This window comes from Ranitomeya imitator, chromosome 5, assembly GCF_032444005.1.
Source record: "Ranitomeya imitator isolate aRanImi1 chromosome 5, aRanImi1.pri, whole genome shotgun sequence".
Taxonomy (NCBI): domain Eukaryota; kingdom Metazoa; phylum Chordata; class Amphibia; order Anura; family Dendrobatidae; genus Ranitomeya; species Ranitomeya imitator.
This window is the reverse complement of record NC_091286.1, coordinates 248,512,892-248,533,399: the sequence shown is the minus strand read 5'-3', so window position 1 is coordinate 248,533,399 and position 20,508 is coordinate 248,512,892. Positions and strand designations below refer to the sequence as shown.

The 20,508-nt window shown below is 43.4% G+C and overlaps 1 protein-coding gene across 3 annotated transcripts in view; it reads right to left on the bottom strand.

The window, feature by feature from the left end:
* The window catches only part of ARHGAP18 (Rho GTPase activating protein 18), a 259,642-nt gene that overhangs the window by 28,050 nt on the left and 211,084 nt on the right, over window positions 1-20,508 (bottom strand). For all 3 annotated transcript variants that reach the window (XM_069726051.1, XM_069726050.1, XM_069726052.1), the window contains exons 10-12: window positions 19,695-19,777; window positions 17,763-17,969; window positions 4,629-4,763 (exon numbers count right to left, since the gene is read on the bottom strand). In XM_069726051.1, the coding sequence (XP_069582152.1) occupies window positions 4,629-4,763; window positions 17,763-17,969; window positions 19,695-19,777 (425 nt within the window). The remainder of the gene's footprint in view (window positions 1-4,628; window positions 4,764-17,762; window positions 17,970-19,694; window positions 19,778-20,508) is intronic.

The window sequence follows — 20,508 nt, the reverse complement described above, 5'->3', positions numbered from 1 at the left end:
CTCTACTTTGCCCAAGTTTCAGTTGCCAAAAAACAGCCTGAAAGCATAATGCTGCCTACACTATGCTTCACTGTGGGTATGGTGTTCTTTTGAAAATGTTCAGAATTGTGCAAAACATACATTTTGGAATTATAGCCAAAATGTTCGACCTTGCTCTCATCATGCTAGAACACATTTTCCCACATGTTTTGGCAGACATGATGCAAATTTTCAAAAAACACAGTGGGCTTGAATATTTTTCTTTGCCAAAAAGGCTTCTATCTTACCACTCTACCACTCAGACTGGACATAAAGATATGAGAGATTGTTATCACATGCAATACACAATCAGTAACTGCAAGGAATTCCTGCAGCTCCTTTAATGTTGCTGTAGGCCTCTTCGCAGTATCTCAGACTAATTTTATTAGTCTTTTCATCAATTTTTGAGGGATGGTGATTCCCAAGTAATGTTATGGTTTTAGTAAATTTAAGCATCTTCTCAATTAATTGTCAGTGTTTCATGGTATGTCTAATGCATTGGACATTTTAACCCTTCTCCTGACTGAACTTTCAACAATGATATCCCTTTTTGTGCAACTTGTTTACGGTCCATGGCTTTTGCTGCACAATACAATTCAGACAATGTCAGGAAAATCCTACTAGAACAGTTAAACGTCATATGGAGTTAATCAGAATCACTATAAATGTTGGCAGCAGTGCACTGACTATTTAACATGACTTTATATGTGATTAGCTAATTAATACAACCACATCCCCAATTATAAGAGGGTGTTCACTTGCAAGCATGCAACCACACTATTTGGGTATGTGCACACGTCAGGATTTCTTGCAGAAATTTTCCTGACAAAAACCGGACATTTCTGCCAGAAATCCGCATGCGTTTTTTACCGTGATTTTACCGCGATTGACGCGTTTTTGTTGTGTTTTTTGTGCGTTTTTTCCCAAATGCATAGAATTGCGGGAAAAACGCAGAAAATCCGCAAAAATAATGAACATGCTCATTTTTTTTCACGGAAAAAAAACGCATCCATGTGCACAAAACATGCAGAATGCATTCTAAATGATAGAATGCATAATGTATGCGTTTTTAATGAGTTTTTATAGCGTTTTTAGCGCAAAACCTGTACGTGTGCACATAGCCTTTGAGTTTGCTTATTTTCATTTCCACTCAAAATGATTTTAGTTTGTTTCTCAATGGATTGGTACAGATTATGTGTGACATTAAGGTGGAAAAAGTTCTGTAATTATTTCTAAAGGGTGGTATTTTAACAGAAGTGTGCAGGTTTTTTACATTCTACTTTACAAGTCGATTGACACTCGTTTACTGGTTTGTGTACATAGGCTGATGAATACTACTGGGAACAGCAGAATGATTAATTCAATCATTCTGGCTTATCAAGTTATTAGCAGCTAATTCCCTGTGTACACGGTGTAATTCACGGCTGATAATATTTTTTAGGCAACATAAAAGATCCAATCGCTCAACAAATAAGTGTTTTGCATGTTTACAAGGGCCGATAATTGGGGACAAGAATTCTTAGGCAGGGTTCACATTGCGTTAATGGTGTCCGTTAGACGGACTACGTTACACCATGGCATAAACGCGGTGTAACGTAGTCCGTTACAGCCGCCATTAACTGCAATGTCGGACGCATCGCTAGCGCACGCCCACAATGGGCATGCGCTAGGGATGTGCCGTCATTGAGTGACGGATCCCGAGACGCGGGCTGCAGCGTTTCCGGGTCCGTCACTGCTAGCGCAGATAAGAGCTAGCAGATGCTCTATCTGCGCTAGTGCGATGTAACGTCGGCACTTGCGTTGACAGCACCCCGTTAGCGTATGTGCTGAACGGGCTGCTGCCAACGCAGTGTGAACCCGGCCTTACAAACATTCGTACACAAATTCTCTAAATGCACCAATACATTATACAAAATAATGGACTACAAAAACCAGTAAAGCCAGCTCTGTCACTAATGCCCAAAAGTCAGGCTAACATTCTTATGTTAGACTTGAGAGAGGTCTTCCAATATTTTAAAATCATAAAATTAACCTACAAACTGTGGCGAAAGGTAAACCAATCCGTATATTGATGAGTGGACATGTAGCTAGAGACATTGAAACCTGGATGACGCTACAGCAAATCGGGCATCGTGCATACCTTTGCTAGTATTATATAGTTGTTAAGAGATTAGAGGAAAGATCTGCAGGACTCCCTCCATCTGTCGGGTCAGTGATCCATCGGCCAGGTCAGTAATCTGTGACTGCTGGAGAAGATCCCTGTGATTCTCCTTTCCTCCTACATCCCCTGTTCTTCTTTTGATTAGCTGAGTTGGTGCAGTCATCTTGCAGCATGATGCATATGTAGGAGTTGTGAAGCTGATGGTCTGCTCCCTGACACCCTAGAGATTTAAATGTATTTTACATTCATACTTGTGGTCAAGGGTAACAACCACTGGGGATATAGTCTAGCCTAGGCAGGGTTAACTGTAATGGACTGGCCCATTTTTGGCAGGGGGAACTGAGAGTTCGTGCCAAGTTCAGGAAATGACAGTTCAGTGCCACGCAGTAGTGTGAAGTGACAGCAGCAGTCTCACGCATCGGGCTGCTAGGGACAACATGGGCCTAATATTCGGGGCAGTGGATTGCTAAAAATACCCTTTCATGTGATTTCGTCTACCAGCCTGGGGAACCTTGAGATGGACGTCGAGGTCCTTGGGAGCACTGAATCCGTGAATCTACAGGGAAAGCTGAGGGAGACTGGGACTCATATTCCATGAGGCAGAAGGTGTTGAAATCTGGGTGCACTGTTAGTGGTGGTGAAGACTTTCTAGTGCTAGTGAAGATAGAAGAGGGACACTCTACCTATACCGAGAACTAGGGCTGAAGTTGTGTCCGGCACCTGTGTGAAAGAACAACCCATTTGGCCTTATCCTATATGCTTATTTATAAAGACTCCTAACTGTCCAGTAAAAGTTTGATTGTTTATTTAAAACCTATGTCCCCCGGATTGATTGATGCCAAGGTTCCAGAAGAGAAAAAAAAAAGCGGGGGGCCAATGGAGTCCTGCGGATCAGAAGTAAGGGTGAAGCACCCCACAAACAGAAGCACACCGGGACAGGGACACGTGTTGTCTGTAGAATGCCAGAGCAAGTGGGCTCACCCACGACTACTTTGTTTGGGCACTTTGCACATTCATGATGTCGCGCCTGTCTGCCTAATCAAAAGAAGAGCCTGTGAGGTAGGGAGATTCTCAGGCTACACATTCAGCAGTCACAGATAACGGACCTGGCTGATGGACCAGAGTTCTGCAAATTGACTCCTCTTTAGTAGCCGGTATTCACTACCTAGTATTTGCTTACAACTATTTGATTTGGTTTTATACCTTATAGAAGCCCCTTTTATTCTACAATTTGATGTACTAGACACTTTTCTATTTCCGGAATGTACTAATTTACTGTTGCAATTAATTATTAATTTAAGAATAGTAGCCCATTCCTCTTCGGATATATGCAACACCGAATGTACATGATCCAATTATTATATTTATTGTTACTCATGCACTTGCAGTTTACTAAATTTCATATACAGTACATATCACTTTGGAGATTGAGTGCGCTCTCTACTACTTTGTAGCTTTTTTTTAGAACAGTAATGTTGTTATTCTATGGAATGGTAGCATGTAGAACCTTTTTCCTTAGCACATGAATTAACAACATGATAAGGATCTTCAAGAGCAGATAGTAAGAAGAGGGCCCCTGCGCAAAATCAATAGCTCGTCATGATCCACAATTCCACCTGCTTCAGAAATGGAAGTGGACTCCTTACCTCTTGGGTCCTTCTGCGGCTGCACAGGTTACACCAACAGTATTTCTATCCCTGCTTATTTCCATTTTATAAGTATATTATTGTGCTTTTTATTTATCTTTGTAATTATAAATAAAGCTGTACCTTTTAATCACTGTTTGAGTACAGTCAAATTGAAGGTTTTCACAAAATTAAAATTGTTGGAGGGATACATTAGAATCTATTACATAGAACAAAGTGTACCTTCTGTTAAAATAAGCAACCCGATAAAAGGCAAGTCAAAATTTGAATTTCCCACTACAGAAATTTTAAAGTGCAGTATATTTCTGGGTTTAAGGCCCTGCATAGAAATTATTTCCCCCACCTTTCCAATAAGTAATCAATTACAGTAATAGCAATTATCTTCCAAAATAAAGAGCCTATAGCGAAGGCCAATGTGTTGTGCAAAGTTCTAAATTGTTCCACTAGAGGGCACATGACTACAGTTAGTAACAAGATTCCAACAGCACACAGCAACAATCTCCAGCTTTTCGAATGCCCAGTCTGAAATATTAATGTTAAACTTCTCCTTTGATGAAGCCGGATTAAAACGACAGCATATTTTTCATGTAGCATACTGCAGCAATGGAAGTCATACAGCGGGGGTCCATTGGTGCAGGAACCTATGTACAAGCCTGAACGAAGATCCACTCTGCAGGACTCCACATTCACTGGCAAGACCAGCAATTAATATTAGAAAGTCACTGTATGGTGAAGGGTTAAATTTTAGCTTGCAGAACAATTTATACTGACAAATAAAACCTCCCTGTGCAGCCAAGACTTACATCTGCACTCCTTTCAGTCTTCTCGGGCTTCTCTCTGTCGTATGCCATTATTTTCAGCAGTCGCTTCATAGCCCTTTCTTTAGAAGTTTTCTTCTGGTTTTGATGCCTTACTTGTGCAACCAGAAATGTTGGGATCTGCAAAAAAAAAAAAAAAGTTAAACCTTCATGAGGTATATGCATGTGTATTATTTGCACCCACATCACTACAGTCTATGATCCACTGACCAGTTTATATGGGAAATGCTGCAAAAAAATAAAAATAAAAAAGCATTAAAATGGTACAAATCCACATACTGACTGGCACCAAGTGTCACCAATGTGTAAAGTGTCTTTTAAAGGAAACCTGTCACCCCGAAATTCGCGGGTGAGGTAAGCCCACCGGCATCAGGGGCTTATCTGCAGCATTCTGTAATGCTGTAGATAAGCCCCCGATGTTACCTGAAAGATGAGAAAAAGACGTTAGATTATACTCACCCAGGGGCGGTCCCGCTGCTGGTCAGGTCAAACGGGCGTCTCTGGTCCGCTCCGGCGCATCCTATCTTCATTACAAGACGTCCTCTTCTGATCTTCAGCCACGGCTCGGGCGCAGGCGTACTTTGCTCTGCCCTGTTGAGGGCAGAGGATAGTACTGCAGTGCGCAGGCGCCGGAAAGGTCAGAGGCCCGGCGCCTGCGCACTGCAGTACTTTGTCTGCCCTCAACAGGGCAGAGCAAAGTACGCCTGCGCCGGAGCCGTGGCTGAAGATCAGAAGAGGACGTCTTGTAATGAAGATGGGAGGCGCCGCAGCGGACCAGAGACGCCCATCCAACCAGAACAGCAGCGGGACCGCCCCTGGGTGAGTATAATATAACATCTTTTTCTCCTCTTTCAGGTAACATCGGGGGCTTATCTACAGCATTACAGAATGCTGTAGATAAGCCCCTGATGCCGGTGGGCTTACCTCACCCGCGATTTTCGGGGTGACAGGTTCCCTTTAAGAAGCCCAAATTGCTCATTATGGCTTGTGCACATAACCTATGGCATACAGGTCTGTAATACAGCTCTTGTACTGTACCTCCGAAAGCCGTATTATAAAGAGGGGACATTATCTTTTTAAAATTTTTTTTTTTTTTTTTTTTAATAATGTTTTTTTTCCCATCTCAAATTGGTGCCACATTTCTAGGATATGCCATTATGTTCTAATCTTGGGATCACCGCAAATTCTGAGACTAAAAGGTAGCATAGCACTGGTGTGGAGCAGTACAGTACCCCCGTTACGGTGTTTTAACCTTCATAGTAGCCACTGCCAATGAAACTCTGGAGGAAACTGCATTGATGGACCACTGAATTAGGGGCACGGACCAGTGGGCAAAAAAAAAAAAAATTACAGGGTAACAGAGTGCTACACCAGTTTTATGTCCCCTCCATCCTCAGGATTACTGGGGGTCTCCGAAGTCAGACCTCAAGAATCATGAACTAATGGAATCTCCTTAAAGTTACATAGGTTGAAAAAAAAAAAAAAAAAAAGAGACCTAGGTCCATCAAGTTAAAGCTTTCTCCCCCAATTGAGCCGTGAAAATAAAATAATCACATTTTCCCCACAAAAATAATATTTCATCCCCAATTTTTTTTTTTTTAATTTTCACAAGAGTAACAGGAGAAATAGCACCATAAAATTTGTCCTGACTACACTGATGCCCCATATGTGGGGGGAAAACTACTTTTGATGCACAATGCAAAGCTCAGATGGGAAGAGGCGCCATATTAGAGTTCAGATTTTGCTGGAATGGTTAGAGGGTGCCATGTCACATTGGCAGAGCCCCTGAGGTGCCAGAACAACAGAAACCCCCTATATGTGAACTCATTTTACAAACTACACTCCCCAAGGAATTCATCTAGTGGTGCAGTGATGATACAGTGTTATCACCACATGTTCCTCACAGAATTTTATACCACTGAGCGGTATTGTATTTTTACCACTAAAATGTTTTTCAAGCCTCAAGTTTTTAATTTTTCAAAGGGCTAATAAGACATTTTTTTACAACAAACTGAGGTCCATTTTTTCCTAATTGCGCCAATACCCTACATGTAATCCGGAAACACTTTTCAGGCAGAGTGCAAACCTCAGAAGGCAAGGAGCGCCAGATTTTACTGTTATGGTTTGCGGTTGCCATGACCCTCTGGGAGAACCCACGAGGTGCCAGAACTGAACTTCAGAAACACCCATAAGTGACCCCATTTTGCAAACTACATCTCTTAAACTCATCTAGAGGTGCAGGGATCATATTGCCACTGCTGGTGTGTCATAGAATTTGAAACCATTGGAATTATTGAAGAAAAAATAAAATTTTTACCACAAAAACTTGTTTTAGCCTCAGATTGTACATTTTCACACAAGAAGTGGGTAAAATGGCACCAAAATTTGTTCCACAATTTCTACTGAACATGGCAATATCCTATCTGTGGCTGTGCAATGCTACTTAAGGTACCTTCACACATAACGATATTGTTAACGATATCGTTGCATTTTGTGACGTAGCAACGATATCGTTAATGAAATCGTTATGTGTGACAGCGACCAACGATCAGGCCCCTGCTGGGAGATCGTTGGTCGCTGAACAAAGTCCAGAACTTTATTTCGTCACTGGATCTCCCGCGGACATCGCTGGATCGGCGTGTGTGACACCGATCCAGCGATGTCTTCCCTGGTAACCAGGGTAAACATCGGGTAACCCGATGTTTACCCTGGTTACCATCCTAAAAGTAAAAAAACAAACAGTACATACTTACCTACCGCTGTCTGTCCCCGGCGCTGTGCTCTGCACTCCTCCTGCACTGGCTGTGAGCGTCGGTCAGCCGGAAAGCAGATCGGTGACGTCACCGCTCTGCTTTCCGGCCACTGTGCTCACACAGACAGTACAGGAGGAGTGCAGAGCAGAGCGCCGGGGACAGACAGCGGTAGGTAAGTATGTACTGTTTGTTTTTTTTACTTTTAGGATGGTAACCAGGGTAAACATCGGGTTACTAAGCGCGGCCCTGCGCTTAGTTAAGCGATGTTTACCCTGGTTACCGGCATCGTTGGTCGCTGGAGAGCTGTCTGTGTGACAGCTCTCCAGCGACCAAACAGCGACGCTGCAGCGATCCGGATCGTTGTCGGTATCGCTGCAGTGTCGCTTAATGTGAAGGGGCCTTTAGCCATATGGAGAGATTCAGGAGGAACAGAGCGCTATTTACATTTGAATGCTGAGCTCTGAATAACTCTGCCCACACCAATGATTGGCAGCATTCTGCCACTGAACTGTGTATACAGAAAGCTGTTAATCAGTGGTGAGGGTGTGGTTGGATTATCTGGCTGCCGACTAAGTAGTCCTCTAGTGATAATCTCCTGCTGATAAAACAGTGATTTTGTAAAATCTACACTAAGCAGCCCAGCAAGTGATATATTAGGGTCTCTGTCCCATGTTATGTTGCTCTCAGTGAGACAGGTTATTTAATTGATCAAAATTATATTTTTTATGGTTCTTAAAGTGAACGGCCCTGGAGCTCAGAGTTATAAAGAGCTAAATTTACAGTACAAACCCTGAAAAATGATCAAAATTAACATTAATACATTTTAAGCCTAACCATATATAGATAGAGGAGATTTTTATAATTTGCAGGACCACTACTAGGACAGGTCTAAAAGGTTATATTATGGCAGCCATGATCACAACTGCACAGTGCTCTATAAACATTTAACCGATCTATTATATAAAGGTGTGTGTGTGTGTGTGTGTGTGTATGTGTATGTGTGTGTGTGTGTGTGTGTGTATGTGTGTGTGTGTGTGTGTGTATGTGTGTGTGTGTATGTGTGTGTGTGTGTATGTGTGTATGTGTGTGTGTGTGTGTGTGTATGTGTGTGTATGTGTGTGTATGTGTGTGTATGTATGTGTATGTGTGTCCGGGATTGGCATCTGCACCGTCGCAGCTACAGCCACAAAATTTTACACAGTCACACGTCTTGACCCCAAGAGCGTCATAGGCTATGTTGTGAGGCGAAATTTTAACCCCACGCTTTCCAATTCACCAAACAATTTTGCCCCTATCTAAACAATGGGGAAAAAGTGAAAGGAAAAGTGTTGGAGGCAAATTGACAGCTGCCAGATGTGAACAAGGGGGACTTAAAGAATGAAAGCCATGGCGCCAAAGAGTATATACCGTACAGTTGCTAAGGTGGGGCCCCGACATGGGATACTCACCACACATGGAGATATGAACACACACACAAAATGCGCCACACACTACCACGTGTTTAAACACATATACCACCCTCAGCACACATTTCACCACACATACAACAACCTCGCCACATAAAAGTCGAAACACAAAAGTCACCGCTCAAAATTCGCCATGCGCAAAATTCACCACATGCAAAACTAGGCTCACGCAAAACTAGCCACACGTGCAAAACTCACCTCATGGAAAACTCACCACATGCAAAACTTGCACACGCGGAAAAATTGCCACATGCACAAAAGATGCAACACATGCAAAAGTTGCCTCACACAAAACTTGCACATACTCAAAACGCACCACACATAAAACTCGCCATGCGCAAAACTTGCTGCACACAACCTGCTACACTAACCTGTCACATGCAACTCGACACACAAAAAGTTGCTACACGCATGTCGCCACACAACTCATCTCACAAAAGTCGCTACATGCATGTCGCCACACGCAACTCAACACACACAACTTGACACATGAAACTCACCAGACTTGTGTATGTTTTAGGGCATTATCCTTCAAAGATAAAAATCTGATTCATAAGCAGACAAACTAAAAGAGCAACAAATGTACGATATAGGAAAATGATAATTACTTACGGGTAATTTGATTTTCCAGAACCATGACAGCGCCGCACGTGAGAGATGGCATCCGCCCCCAGGAACAGGAAACCTGTAGCAGAGATATAAGAATGGGGCGGCCCCTCTCTCCTCAGTTTGTTTCCAGAGTATGGAAGATGACCGCTTTGTTAGTACACAGTTATGTATCATATTTACATTTGTATAATCTTTCGTTAGCTTCTGTCTACACATATATTTTGCATATATACATTTACTTATATACAATAAGTTTTTCTTTTTTTTTTTTTTTTTTTGTGAATCACACAACCATCACCAAGATAGGGCGGGAATTAATGCGGCGCTGTCATGGTTCTGGAAAATCAAATTACCCGTAAGTAATTATCATTTTTCCCTTCACCATGACAGCGCCGCACGTGAGAGGAAGAAATAGAAGATTCCTAGGGTGGGACGACAGCAGACAACACCTTTCTCCCAAAAGACAAGTCTGATTGACCTAAGTCTAACCTATAATGTCGGAAGAAGGTAGAGGGTGATGACCATACTGCCGCTTTACAAATCTGTTCTATCGAGGCGTTTGCCCTTTCCGCCCAGGAAGTGGCTATAGCACGCGTGGAGTGAGCCGTAACACCCTGTGGGGGAACTTGACCAGAAAAAGAATACGAAAGTGAAATAGCCGTACGCAACCACCGTGCAATAGTTGCCTTTGAGGCCTTTTTTCCCCTGTTTGTCCCCTGAAAGGTGACAAAAAGGGCCGATGACTGACGCCAAGATTTTGTGGCCTCTAAGTATTGAAGGAGGCAGCGTCTGACATCGAGACAATGGAAGGTTGTTTCCCCCTGGGATTTTGGTTGGGAACAAAAAGAGGGCAGAATAATTTCCTGGTCTCTATGAAATTTAGAATTGACCTTCGGAAGAAAGGCAGGGTCGGCTTTAATAACTACTTTGTCATCATGGAAAGTAGTGTAAGGAGGGTTCACCGACATAGCTTGTAACTCACAAGTACGGCGGGCAGACGTTAAGGCAACTAGGAGAACCGTTTTTAGAGTCAAGGATTTTATTGATATAGAATCAAGAGGTTCAAAGGGGGAAACGGTTAGGGCCTTTAAAACTAAATTTAAATCCCAGGGAGCTACCTTAGGTATTAATTTTGAGGGTCTGGAAGTAAAGGAGGCTCGAATGAACCTATAGACCCAAGGGTGGTCAGCCAGTTTATGATCAAATAGTGCACCAAGGGCAGAGACTTGCACCTTTAAGGTGCTAGTAGACAGACCTTTTTCCAACCCTTTTTGGAGAAATTCAAGGATTTCCTTTACCGGGACCTGTTGACCAGAGTTCGACAACTGTCGCCCCGAGAAATCTAGGAATTTTTGCCAGATTTTCTGGTATTTGTCTGAGGTGACTTTTTTCCTGCTAGCGAGCAATGTGGTCATCAAAGGGCTTGAGAATCCTTTTGCTAACAGAAGTCCCCTTTCAAGTTCCAGGCGGTGAGATGCAACCTGTGAACTTGGGGATGTTGAACTGGCCCTTGGTACAGGAGATCCGGGGCATCCGGAAAGATCCACGGGTCCGAGATAGACATGCGCCTGAGCCACGTGAACCATGCTCTTTTCGGCCAAAAGGGAGCTATGAGGATTACTCGTGCTTTGTCTTCCCGAATTTTCCTGAGGACTGTCGGGATTAATGGTATTGGGGGGAATGCGTATGCTAGATGGAAGTTCCACCGATATAGGAACGCGTCTACCCCCTCCGGGTGTTCTCTTGGGTTCAGAGAATAGAACCTCTTCACCTTCCGATTTTGTTTTGTGGCGAACAGGTCTATGTCTGGAACGCCCCAGCTGGCACATATTTTCCCAAATACCCGCTGGTTCAGGGACCACTCCCCCTGATGTAACGTGTGACGGCTTAAGTAGTCGGCTACTTGATTCTCTGATCCTTTCAAGTATGTTCCGGTTAGTGAAAGAAGGTTGTTTTCGGCCCATATAAAAAGTTCTTTGGCTTCTGCCATAAGGGATGTTGATCTTGTGCCCCCTTGGCGGTTTATATAAGCTATCGTTGTGTTGTTGTCGGACAACACCACCACATGTCTTCCCAGAATCCTTTTTCCTATATGAAGAAGTGCTAGTCTCACCGCAGACAATTCTTTTAGATTGGAGGACGCTGTTGTCATTGGGCTCCCCCATTGACCCTGTAGGACCTGATCTCCTAAGTGTGCCCCCCAACCCCACGGACTCGCATCGGTAGTAATGACCACTGGATCTCGTACTGACCATGGCACTGCGTTGGTTAGATTTTCTGTTTTCAGCCACCACTCTAGTGAGTTTTGAACCTTTGGTGATAGAAGAATCTTCCGATTCAGATTGTATGGATTTCTTTCTTGTTCGGCTAGAATCTGCCATTGTAACTCTCGTGTGTGGCTTTGTGCCCATCGCGTTGCTGGAATTGTTGCCGTTAGGACTCCTAAGAGTGACATTGCATTCCTCAGAGAGATAGTCTGTTGTAGTTGGAATGACTGTACTCTCTGCTGAATAGATTGAACTTTCCTCTGTGGGAGGACACACTCCTGCTTGACTGAGTCTAACACGATTCCGAGGAATTCTTGAGTTTGAGTTGGGACAAGCCTTGATTTTTTCAGGTTTATCATCCATCCTAAACTGGTCAGTACCTCCAGTACTCTTGCGGCCGCCTTTTCGCAACTTTCTTTGTTTTTTGCTATTATCAAAAAATCGTCCAAATAGGGTACCAACATTATGACTTCTTTCCTGACAAAAGAAGCTACTTCGGAAATAACTTTTGTAAATATACGGGGCGCTATGGCTACCCCAAAAGGAAGACATTGATATTGTAGATGGACAGGGGTTTTTCCCAGATTTACCACTAATCTTAGATATTGTTGGTGTTGGACAGCGATTGGCACATGGTAGTAAGCGTCTGTAAGATCGATCACCACCATGTAACAGTTTGGGTCGAGTACTTTTACTGCAGTCTTTAAAGTTTCCATCTTGAATTTGTCTATTTGAATGTAATGGTTTAGGGCTTTTAGGTTGATTACTCCTCTCAGCGAGCCGTCTGGTTTTGGTGTTAGAAATAAAGTGCTGTAGAACCCTTTCCCTATCTCTTGATGGGGTACTTCTACTAACACTTCTTTTTGCATGAGGAGATAAATTTCTCTTTCTAATATGGCCTGATTTTTTCCCCCCACCTGGGTCATTTTTACACGATTTGGTGGGAGGTTGGAGAACTTGAACCTCAGACCCTCTGACAACAAATTTGTTATCCATTGAGAAGCCGGCAGCGCTGCCCAATGATGGACAAACCGCCGGAGTCTTCCCCCCACCGGAATGCTAGCGTCACTGACTTTTGGGATCAGGCTTGAGGGGAGGTTTGTTGAAAAGGAATCCCCTTTCCTTTCGCTCCCTCCGGGGTCTGCCTCGACTAGACCTGTCATCTGATCGGCCGCGGGTCCCTCTATATCCACCACAAAAGGACGAACGAGAGGTATCCCATCGGCGCCTGGGAAAGGAAGGAGGTGGAAACCGCTTCTTTTTGTCCGACGCCTTCTCAAGGATCTCGTCTAGAGCTTTGCCAAACAGGTATTGCCCTTCACAGGGTACTCCACAGAGTTTGACCTTTGATTGGAAGTCAGCCGTCCAATTTTTTAGCCATAATGTTCTCCTTCCTGAATTGGATAACGCACACACACGTGCGGCACTTCTAACTGAATCTATTGAGGCGTCTGCTAGGAATCTTGCGGCGCCTTGTAGAGAGGGTAATGCTTCCAGAAGCCTCTCTCTTGGGCATTTGTTTTTGATTTGGTCACTTAACTCCTCTAACCACTTGACCATAGCACGTGCCGTGCAAGTGGCAGCAACCCCGGGTTTAAATGACCATGTCGCTGCTTCCCAAGCCGACTTTAGAAAAGCATCTGCTTTTTTGTCGAGGGGGTCCCTTAGGGCTCCCATGTCTTCAAATGGTAACGCAACCCCTTTAGAGGTGCTAGCGATGGCTGCGTCTAGTTTAGGAGCCTTATCCCACTTTTCACAGACTTCCTCATCAAAGGGGTACTTGCGTTTTAATGCCTGAGGGACAGACATCTTTTTATTAGGTTTTTTCCACTCACGTTTTATTAATTTGATTATGTTATCGTGGAAGGGAAAAAACTTTCGCTTCTTCTCCTCCAAGTTGCTAAACATGGTGTCTTGGATTGTCCGTGGTTCTCTAGGGGTTTCTACCCCCATAGTCGTTCTGACAAGTTTGAGCAGCTTCCCAATGTCCTCCGACTGAAAACATGGGTGGCCATATTCCTCATCTGAGGAGTCTAAATCTGAGGCATCAGAGGGGGTTAAGGCTCCCGGCTCATCCCCTGAATCTATGTCCGACCCTTGCTCACTTGTTGGGGGAGGGGGGGTCTCTTGTGTGATGTTTCAACTGTTCTTTAACTGTAGATTTAACTTCCTCCCGTATGATTGTTTTAATGTTTTGTAATAGGGAAGAAGATTCCTCCGCAACTGTTCTGTCGATACAGGGCTGGCAGATCTTTTTACTGTATAGCCTAGGGAGTTTTTCTTTACATAGTGGACAGACCCTATTCTTTTGCTTGGAGGTGGCTTTCCCTTCCTATAAAACATAGTGCACAGGGTATCAGTGTGTGTGTAGCTTGCCTTACAAAGGCACTCACCCCTCCAGGACACTGGGTACCGCTGCAGCTTGAGTGTCTTCCGACATTCTGGGCGCAGGCATCAGCAGCTCCGGATCTACCGCTGGTTCGGTCATCTCCGTCTGAAGAGCAGGACCAGCGACTCCTTTCTGCTGCTCTATTATATAGAGGAGCAGTGTGCGCGCCACTGGATCAGCTTCCGCCCGGAAGTGTCCAGCACACCGGCTCCCTCGGCGAGTGACATCACTTCCTGCGACCGGAAGTCGTCATCCTCCACTTCGGCGCCAGCGTCAGTGAAGGACACGCCCCCATATCCCCGGACCGGCCTCCTGCACAGAGCGGTCGCCGGGGAGTCCAGCGAGGGAAAGGGATGGCGCGGACCCAGCAGCCCGACACCGGACAGCACCGCACGCGATGCCGCCGACTACGGCTGGCCCCCCACGCGGCCCTCGGCCTCCGGACCGGAATCATCAGAGGGAGATCCCTCCGGAGGTAGGAGCTCTGCAACAGGCGTCCACCTGCAGGAACAGGAAACCAAACTGAGGAGAGAGGGGCCGCCCCATTCTTATATCTCTGCTACAGGTTTCCTGTTCCTGGGGGCGGATGCCATCTCTCACGTGCGGCGCTGTCATGGTGAAGGGAAAATACGGCAGCTGTCAGTCACATGACCTGTCTATTATGTGTATGTGTGAGCTAATATATACTGCCAGGGGGGAGGGCTTCCTGTTAGCTGGGGATATATCAGGCTGCCAATTTAGCTTACAAATACCTAGGCAAAAATACTGACCAAATAACGTGTGAACGAGATCCAATATAGGAGGAGATGACATACAGGTACATACTATATACAGGAGGAGATGACTTACAGGTGTATACTATATACAGGAGGAGATAACATACATGTATATACTATATATAGGAGGAGAGGACATACAGGTATATAATATATACAGGAGGAGATGACACACGTATATACTATATACAGGAGGAAATGACATACAGGTATATACCGTACTATATAAAAGAGGAGATGACACATAGGTATATAGAGGAGGAGATGACATACAGCAGGTATATACACTATACAGGGGAGAGGACAGGTATATACTATATACAGGAGATGACATACAGGTATATGCTATATATAGGAGAAGATGACACAGGTATATACTATATACAGAAGAGATGACATACAGGTAAATACTATATACAGGAGGAGATGACACAGATATATACTATATACAGGAGGAGATGACATACAGGTATATACTATATACAGGAGGAGATGACATACATGTATATACTATATATAGGAGGAGAGGACATACAGGTATATACCGTACTATATAAAAGGGGAGATGACATAGGTATATAGAGGAGGAGATGACATACAGCAGGTATATACTATACAGGGGAGAGGACACAGGTATATACTATATACAGGAGATGACATACAGGTATATGCTATATATAGGAGAAGATGACACAGGTATATACTATATACAGAAGAGATGACATACAGTTAAATACTATACACAGGAGGAGATGACACATAGGTATATACAGTCATGGCCAAAAGTATTGACACCCCTGCAATTCTGTCAGATAATACTTAGTTTCTTCCTGAAAATAATTGCAATTACAAATTTTTTGGTATTATCTTCATTTAATTTGTCTTAAATGAAAAAACACAAAAGAGAATGAAGCAAAAAGCAAAACATTGATCATTTCACACAAAACTCCAAAAATGGGCCAGACAAAAGTATTGGCACCCTCAGCCTAATACTTGGTTGCACAACCTTTAGCCAAAATAACTGCGACCAACTGCTTCCGTTAACCATTAAGGAGTTTATTACAATGCTCTGCTGGAATTTTAGACCATTCTTCTTTGGCAAACTGCTCCAGGTCCCTGATATTTGAAGGGTGCCTTCTCCAAACTGCCATTTTTAGATCTCTCCACAGGTGTTCTATGGGATTCAGGTCTGGACTCATTGCTGACCACCTTAGAAGTCTCCAGTGCTTTCTCTCAAACCATTTTCTAGTGCTTTTTGAAGTGTTTTGGGTCATTGTCCTGCTGGAAGACCCATGACCTCTGAGGGAGACCCAGCTTTCTCACACTGGGCCCTACATTATGCTGCAAAATTTGTTTGTAGTCTTCATACTTCATAATGCCATGCACACGGTCAAGCAGTCCAGTGCCAGAGGCAGCAAAGCAACCCCAAAACATCAGGGAACCTCCACCATGTTTGACTGTATGGACCGTGTTCTTTTCTTTCAATGCTTCTTTTTTTCTCCTGTAAACTCTATGTTGATGACTTTGCCCAAAAAGCTCTACTTTTGTCTCTTCTGACCAGAGAACATTCTTCCAAAACGTTTTAGGCTTTTTCAGGTAAGTTTTGGCAAACTCCAGCCTGGCTTTTTTATGTCTCGGGGTAAGAAGTGGGGTCTTCCTGGGTCTCCTACCATACAGTCCCTTTTCATTCAGACACCGACGGATAGTACGGGTTGTCACTGTTGTACCCTCGGACTGCAGGGCAGCTTGATCTTGTTTGGATGTTCGTCGAAGTTCTTTATCCAACATACGCAAAATCTTGCGTTGAAATCTCTTGTCAATTTTTTCTTTTCCATCCACATCTAGGGAGGTTAGCCACAGTGCCATGGGCTTTAAACTTCTTGATGACACTACGCACGGTTGACACAGGAACATTCAGGTCTTTGGAGATGGACTTGTAGCCTTGAGCTTGCTCATGCTTCCTCACAATTTGGTTTCTCAAGTCCTCAGACAGTTCTTTGGTCTTCTTTCTTTTCTCCATGCTCAATGTGGTACACACAAGGACACAGGACAGAGGTTGAGTCAACTTTAATCCAAGTCAACTGGCTGCAAGTGTGATTTACTTATTGCCAACACCTGTTAGGTGCCACAGGTAAGTTGCAGGTGCTGTTAATTACACAAATTAGAGAAGCATCACATTATTTTTCGAACAGTGCCAATACTTTTGTCCACCCACTTTTTTATGTTTGGTGTGGAATTATATCCACATTTGGCTTTAGGACAATTCTTTTTATGTTTTTTTTCATTTAAGACAAATTAAATGAAGATAATAATACCAAATAGTTTGTGTTTGCAATCATTTTCAGGAAGAAAATAAGTATTATCTGACAGAATTGCAGGGGTGTCAATACTTTTGGCCATAACTGTACAATATACAGGAGGAGAGGACATACAGCAGGTATATACTATATACAGGGGAAATGACATACAGGTATATACAGGAGATGACATACAGGTGTATACTATATATAAGGGAGATAGTATATACATGTTTGTTGAGGGGAAAATGAGAGGTGTGAGGTGAAAATGAAAAGGAGTGGGGGAAAATAGTGGAGTGATCGGAAAATGACAGGTTTTAGGGGGGAATAAGAGGAGTGAGGGGGGAATGAGAGGAGTGAGGGGGGAATGAGAGGAGTGAGGGGGAAAATGAAAGATGTGAGGGGGAAAATGAAAGATGTGAGGGGGAAAATGAGAGGCGTGATGGGAAAATAAGAGAAGTGAGGTACTATAACTAACCATAGATATTTACTATGCCCAGGCAACGCCGAGCTCTTCAGCTAGTATACCATATAATACAGATTGATCTGACCTATTACATACCGTCCACAGTAGCTTTTGGTACTTGATCAAGAAAAGCATAACAGAAGCTGTCTGGGCTGCACTGGTAACAGCGTCTTGATCTGGAACTTTTAAAGGAGAGGTGTGGAGGGTAAAAAGATTTGGTGCCATAATCATAGCTACGTTCTTCAGAGTCATTTTATTTTGTTCTCTGTGATCAACGATCCTTTGAAGGAATTCAAGTAGAACCTGAAACAAAAAGGAAACCGAAGATACTTTATGTCCAGACAAGGAAGGATTGAGGACAGTCTCTGGTCCAAGTGAACTGTGCCGGAGTGTGTATGTGTGTGTGCGAGAGAAGAAAACAGCAGAGACAACCTTTGAAGTAAGCAAAGGGAACAGCTGGAAGTACTCCATTTGTGTTAGCGGAATACTGATAGGCTACTTTCTCACGTCAGGTACTTTCACACATCAGGTTTTTTTGTTTCAGGCAAAATCCGGATAATGTTTGCAAGTAGTGGGGGGAGAGAGAGAGAGAGAGTGAGAGTGAGAGTGTGAGAGAGAGATCAGAACGGAAAATTTGCATGATTTCAATGGAAAGTGCTTGTAAAACCGGGATTCGGAGGCCGGATTTATCTTTTCACATGTCCGTTTCACATGGACGTTTTCTCCGTCCGCCAGCAACGACTATTTGGGTGGATCTGGAAATGGATGAAACGTCTGGACATCAGGCGCAATCCGGCGCCAATACAACTCTATGAGAAAAAAATGGATCTGGCGCAAAACAAAAACCAGATCAGTTTTTTTCAAAACTTGCCGGATTGTGCCTGAAACAAAAAAACCTGATGTGTGAAAGTAGCCTTAGCAGGTGAGAAGGTTTGATCAGCAACTTTGTGAGAGTCCCTAAGGGCCTCCAGGAACGGGAAGAGTCAACCAAGTCTTGAGGGTTGTGGGTCTGAGTTAAGACAAGTCAGCGATGCTGGGGGCACATCCAGTAAAAGAGGTATCCACAGGCCCTTCATTCACGTGGTGCCTGAAAAGTGGGCTGAAGATTGGGAACACAGGAAGGTATAGAATCATTTTAAGCTGGGAAGATTGGAAGTTCCTAATTCGATTTGCGAAAAGTCTCACCAACTGTGCCGCTGAAGATGAAGGCTGGAAACATGTCAGGGTCATGTCGCTTAAAGAACAATTACAATTCCTGTTTTCTGCGGTGTGATTTTACAACAAATTTGATTTTATGGACTGTTGTGGTTCTCCATTCTTCGGGAATCATGGCCACTCAATGCGTATCTACAGTAACAGCATCACACACACGCCAGAGTTGACTCACATTTTTCTGTAGCATGCCGGAGCGCAGAAACAGAGTCCCTCGCTCAAGGCTACCTCTCCGAGAACATTTATAATACATTGCTGGAATCCAGGGGTCTGCCCCAAATCATGCTGCTCTCAGATGGGGCAGCAAAAATCTGGTGCCAGATTCTACATAAACTACAATATGATTCTATGTTAAGCTATGTTCTGTTCAGCAGAACCACAGTAGATGTATGTGTTAAATCTGTTAAATGAATGCTAACATTCAGTAATAATGATCATTTTATTACTGTAGTGTCAACATATTCCGCAGCACTTTATGTTTTAGAGGGGACTTGCACAGACAAAAAAAAATGTAGGTTGAAGGTTCCTCCTTGTGGAGAGCGAGAAGCCATGTGTGGCATGCCAGTATGGGGAGACTTAAAGCCTTGCATACTCATCTGGGAAAATAAATATGCAAATGGTCTTTTCAGAGAGAAAGAGGACTTAAAATCTATTGTCAACATCTATTGGAAGTAGCATTCCTTCAAAGCTCGTTAAAGGCTCCATATTGATTTGTAGGGTTGCTACTTCCAACAGGTGGCACTGAAAAGACAATTTGAATATTGAGCTGTGAAACTCCAACTCCTCTGTGTGTATATTATGGAGAAACAATCTGACCTTTAGAGTATCACGGTGTACATCAGGCAGAAGAATGATCAGGAGATTCAGAGCTTGGAGACGATGCTTTTTACTTGGAAGGTCTAAAGTAGAAAATATGTAAAGCGTAAGTAAACTGTGGTACATTATTCATCATTACAGATGAGTGGGGGTCTGGGTGCCGAGACCGCCACAGATTGCTCATAAAACTGCTCCAAAGTACACATTTCAGGAGGCCAAAGTGGTTACCGCCTGCCTGAGTGAGCACAGATCCACCGACTTTCTATTAAGGTTATGTCATAATATTCTACATTAGTATAGTTTTACAAAACTATTTATTAGTTAAGTATATTCCAAGGAGATCCTTGAACCAGAAAAAAGCAATTCCAACATGGACAGCCCTTATCACCCATGTATAATTAGGGAGATAGGGCACTTGACTTTTACTAAGCTGCTACCCTTATTCTTGGCTGTCAGCATATTGCCAGTTCAGTTTCAAGGATATTCGCTGACTTCTGTTTTATAGTCTAGCAATTATTAGCCCATATGAATATTCACATCACACCAGTAGAGATAAATGCAACATGTCACTAAGCAAAGACCATTCAGGTGTGAGATCGAACGTTCATTAGAACGTTTGTTCATTCATTGACTTCTATAAAAATGCTTGCAATCACTTAGCTAATATATTTATTATTATTTATTTTTAGACCACCCTTAAAGTGGTGTACATGTGAAGGGTACAGATATAAATTACAATGATCAGCCTTCACTGGCTTACAGCTTACAAATCTCCCCAATCCGTTGGGTAGGGTATAATGTCCCAATCAATACT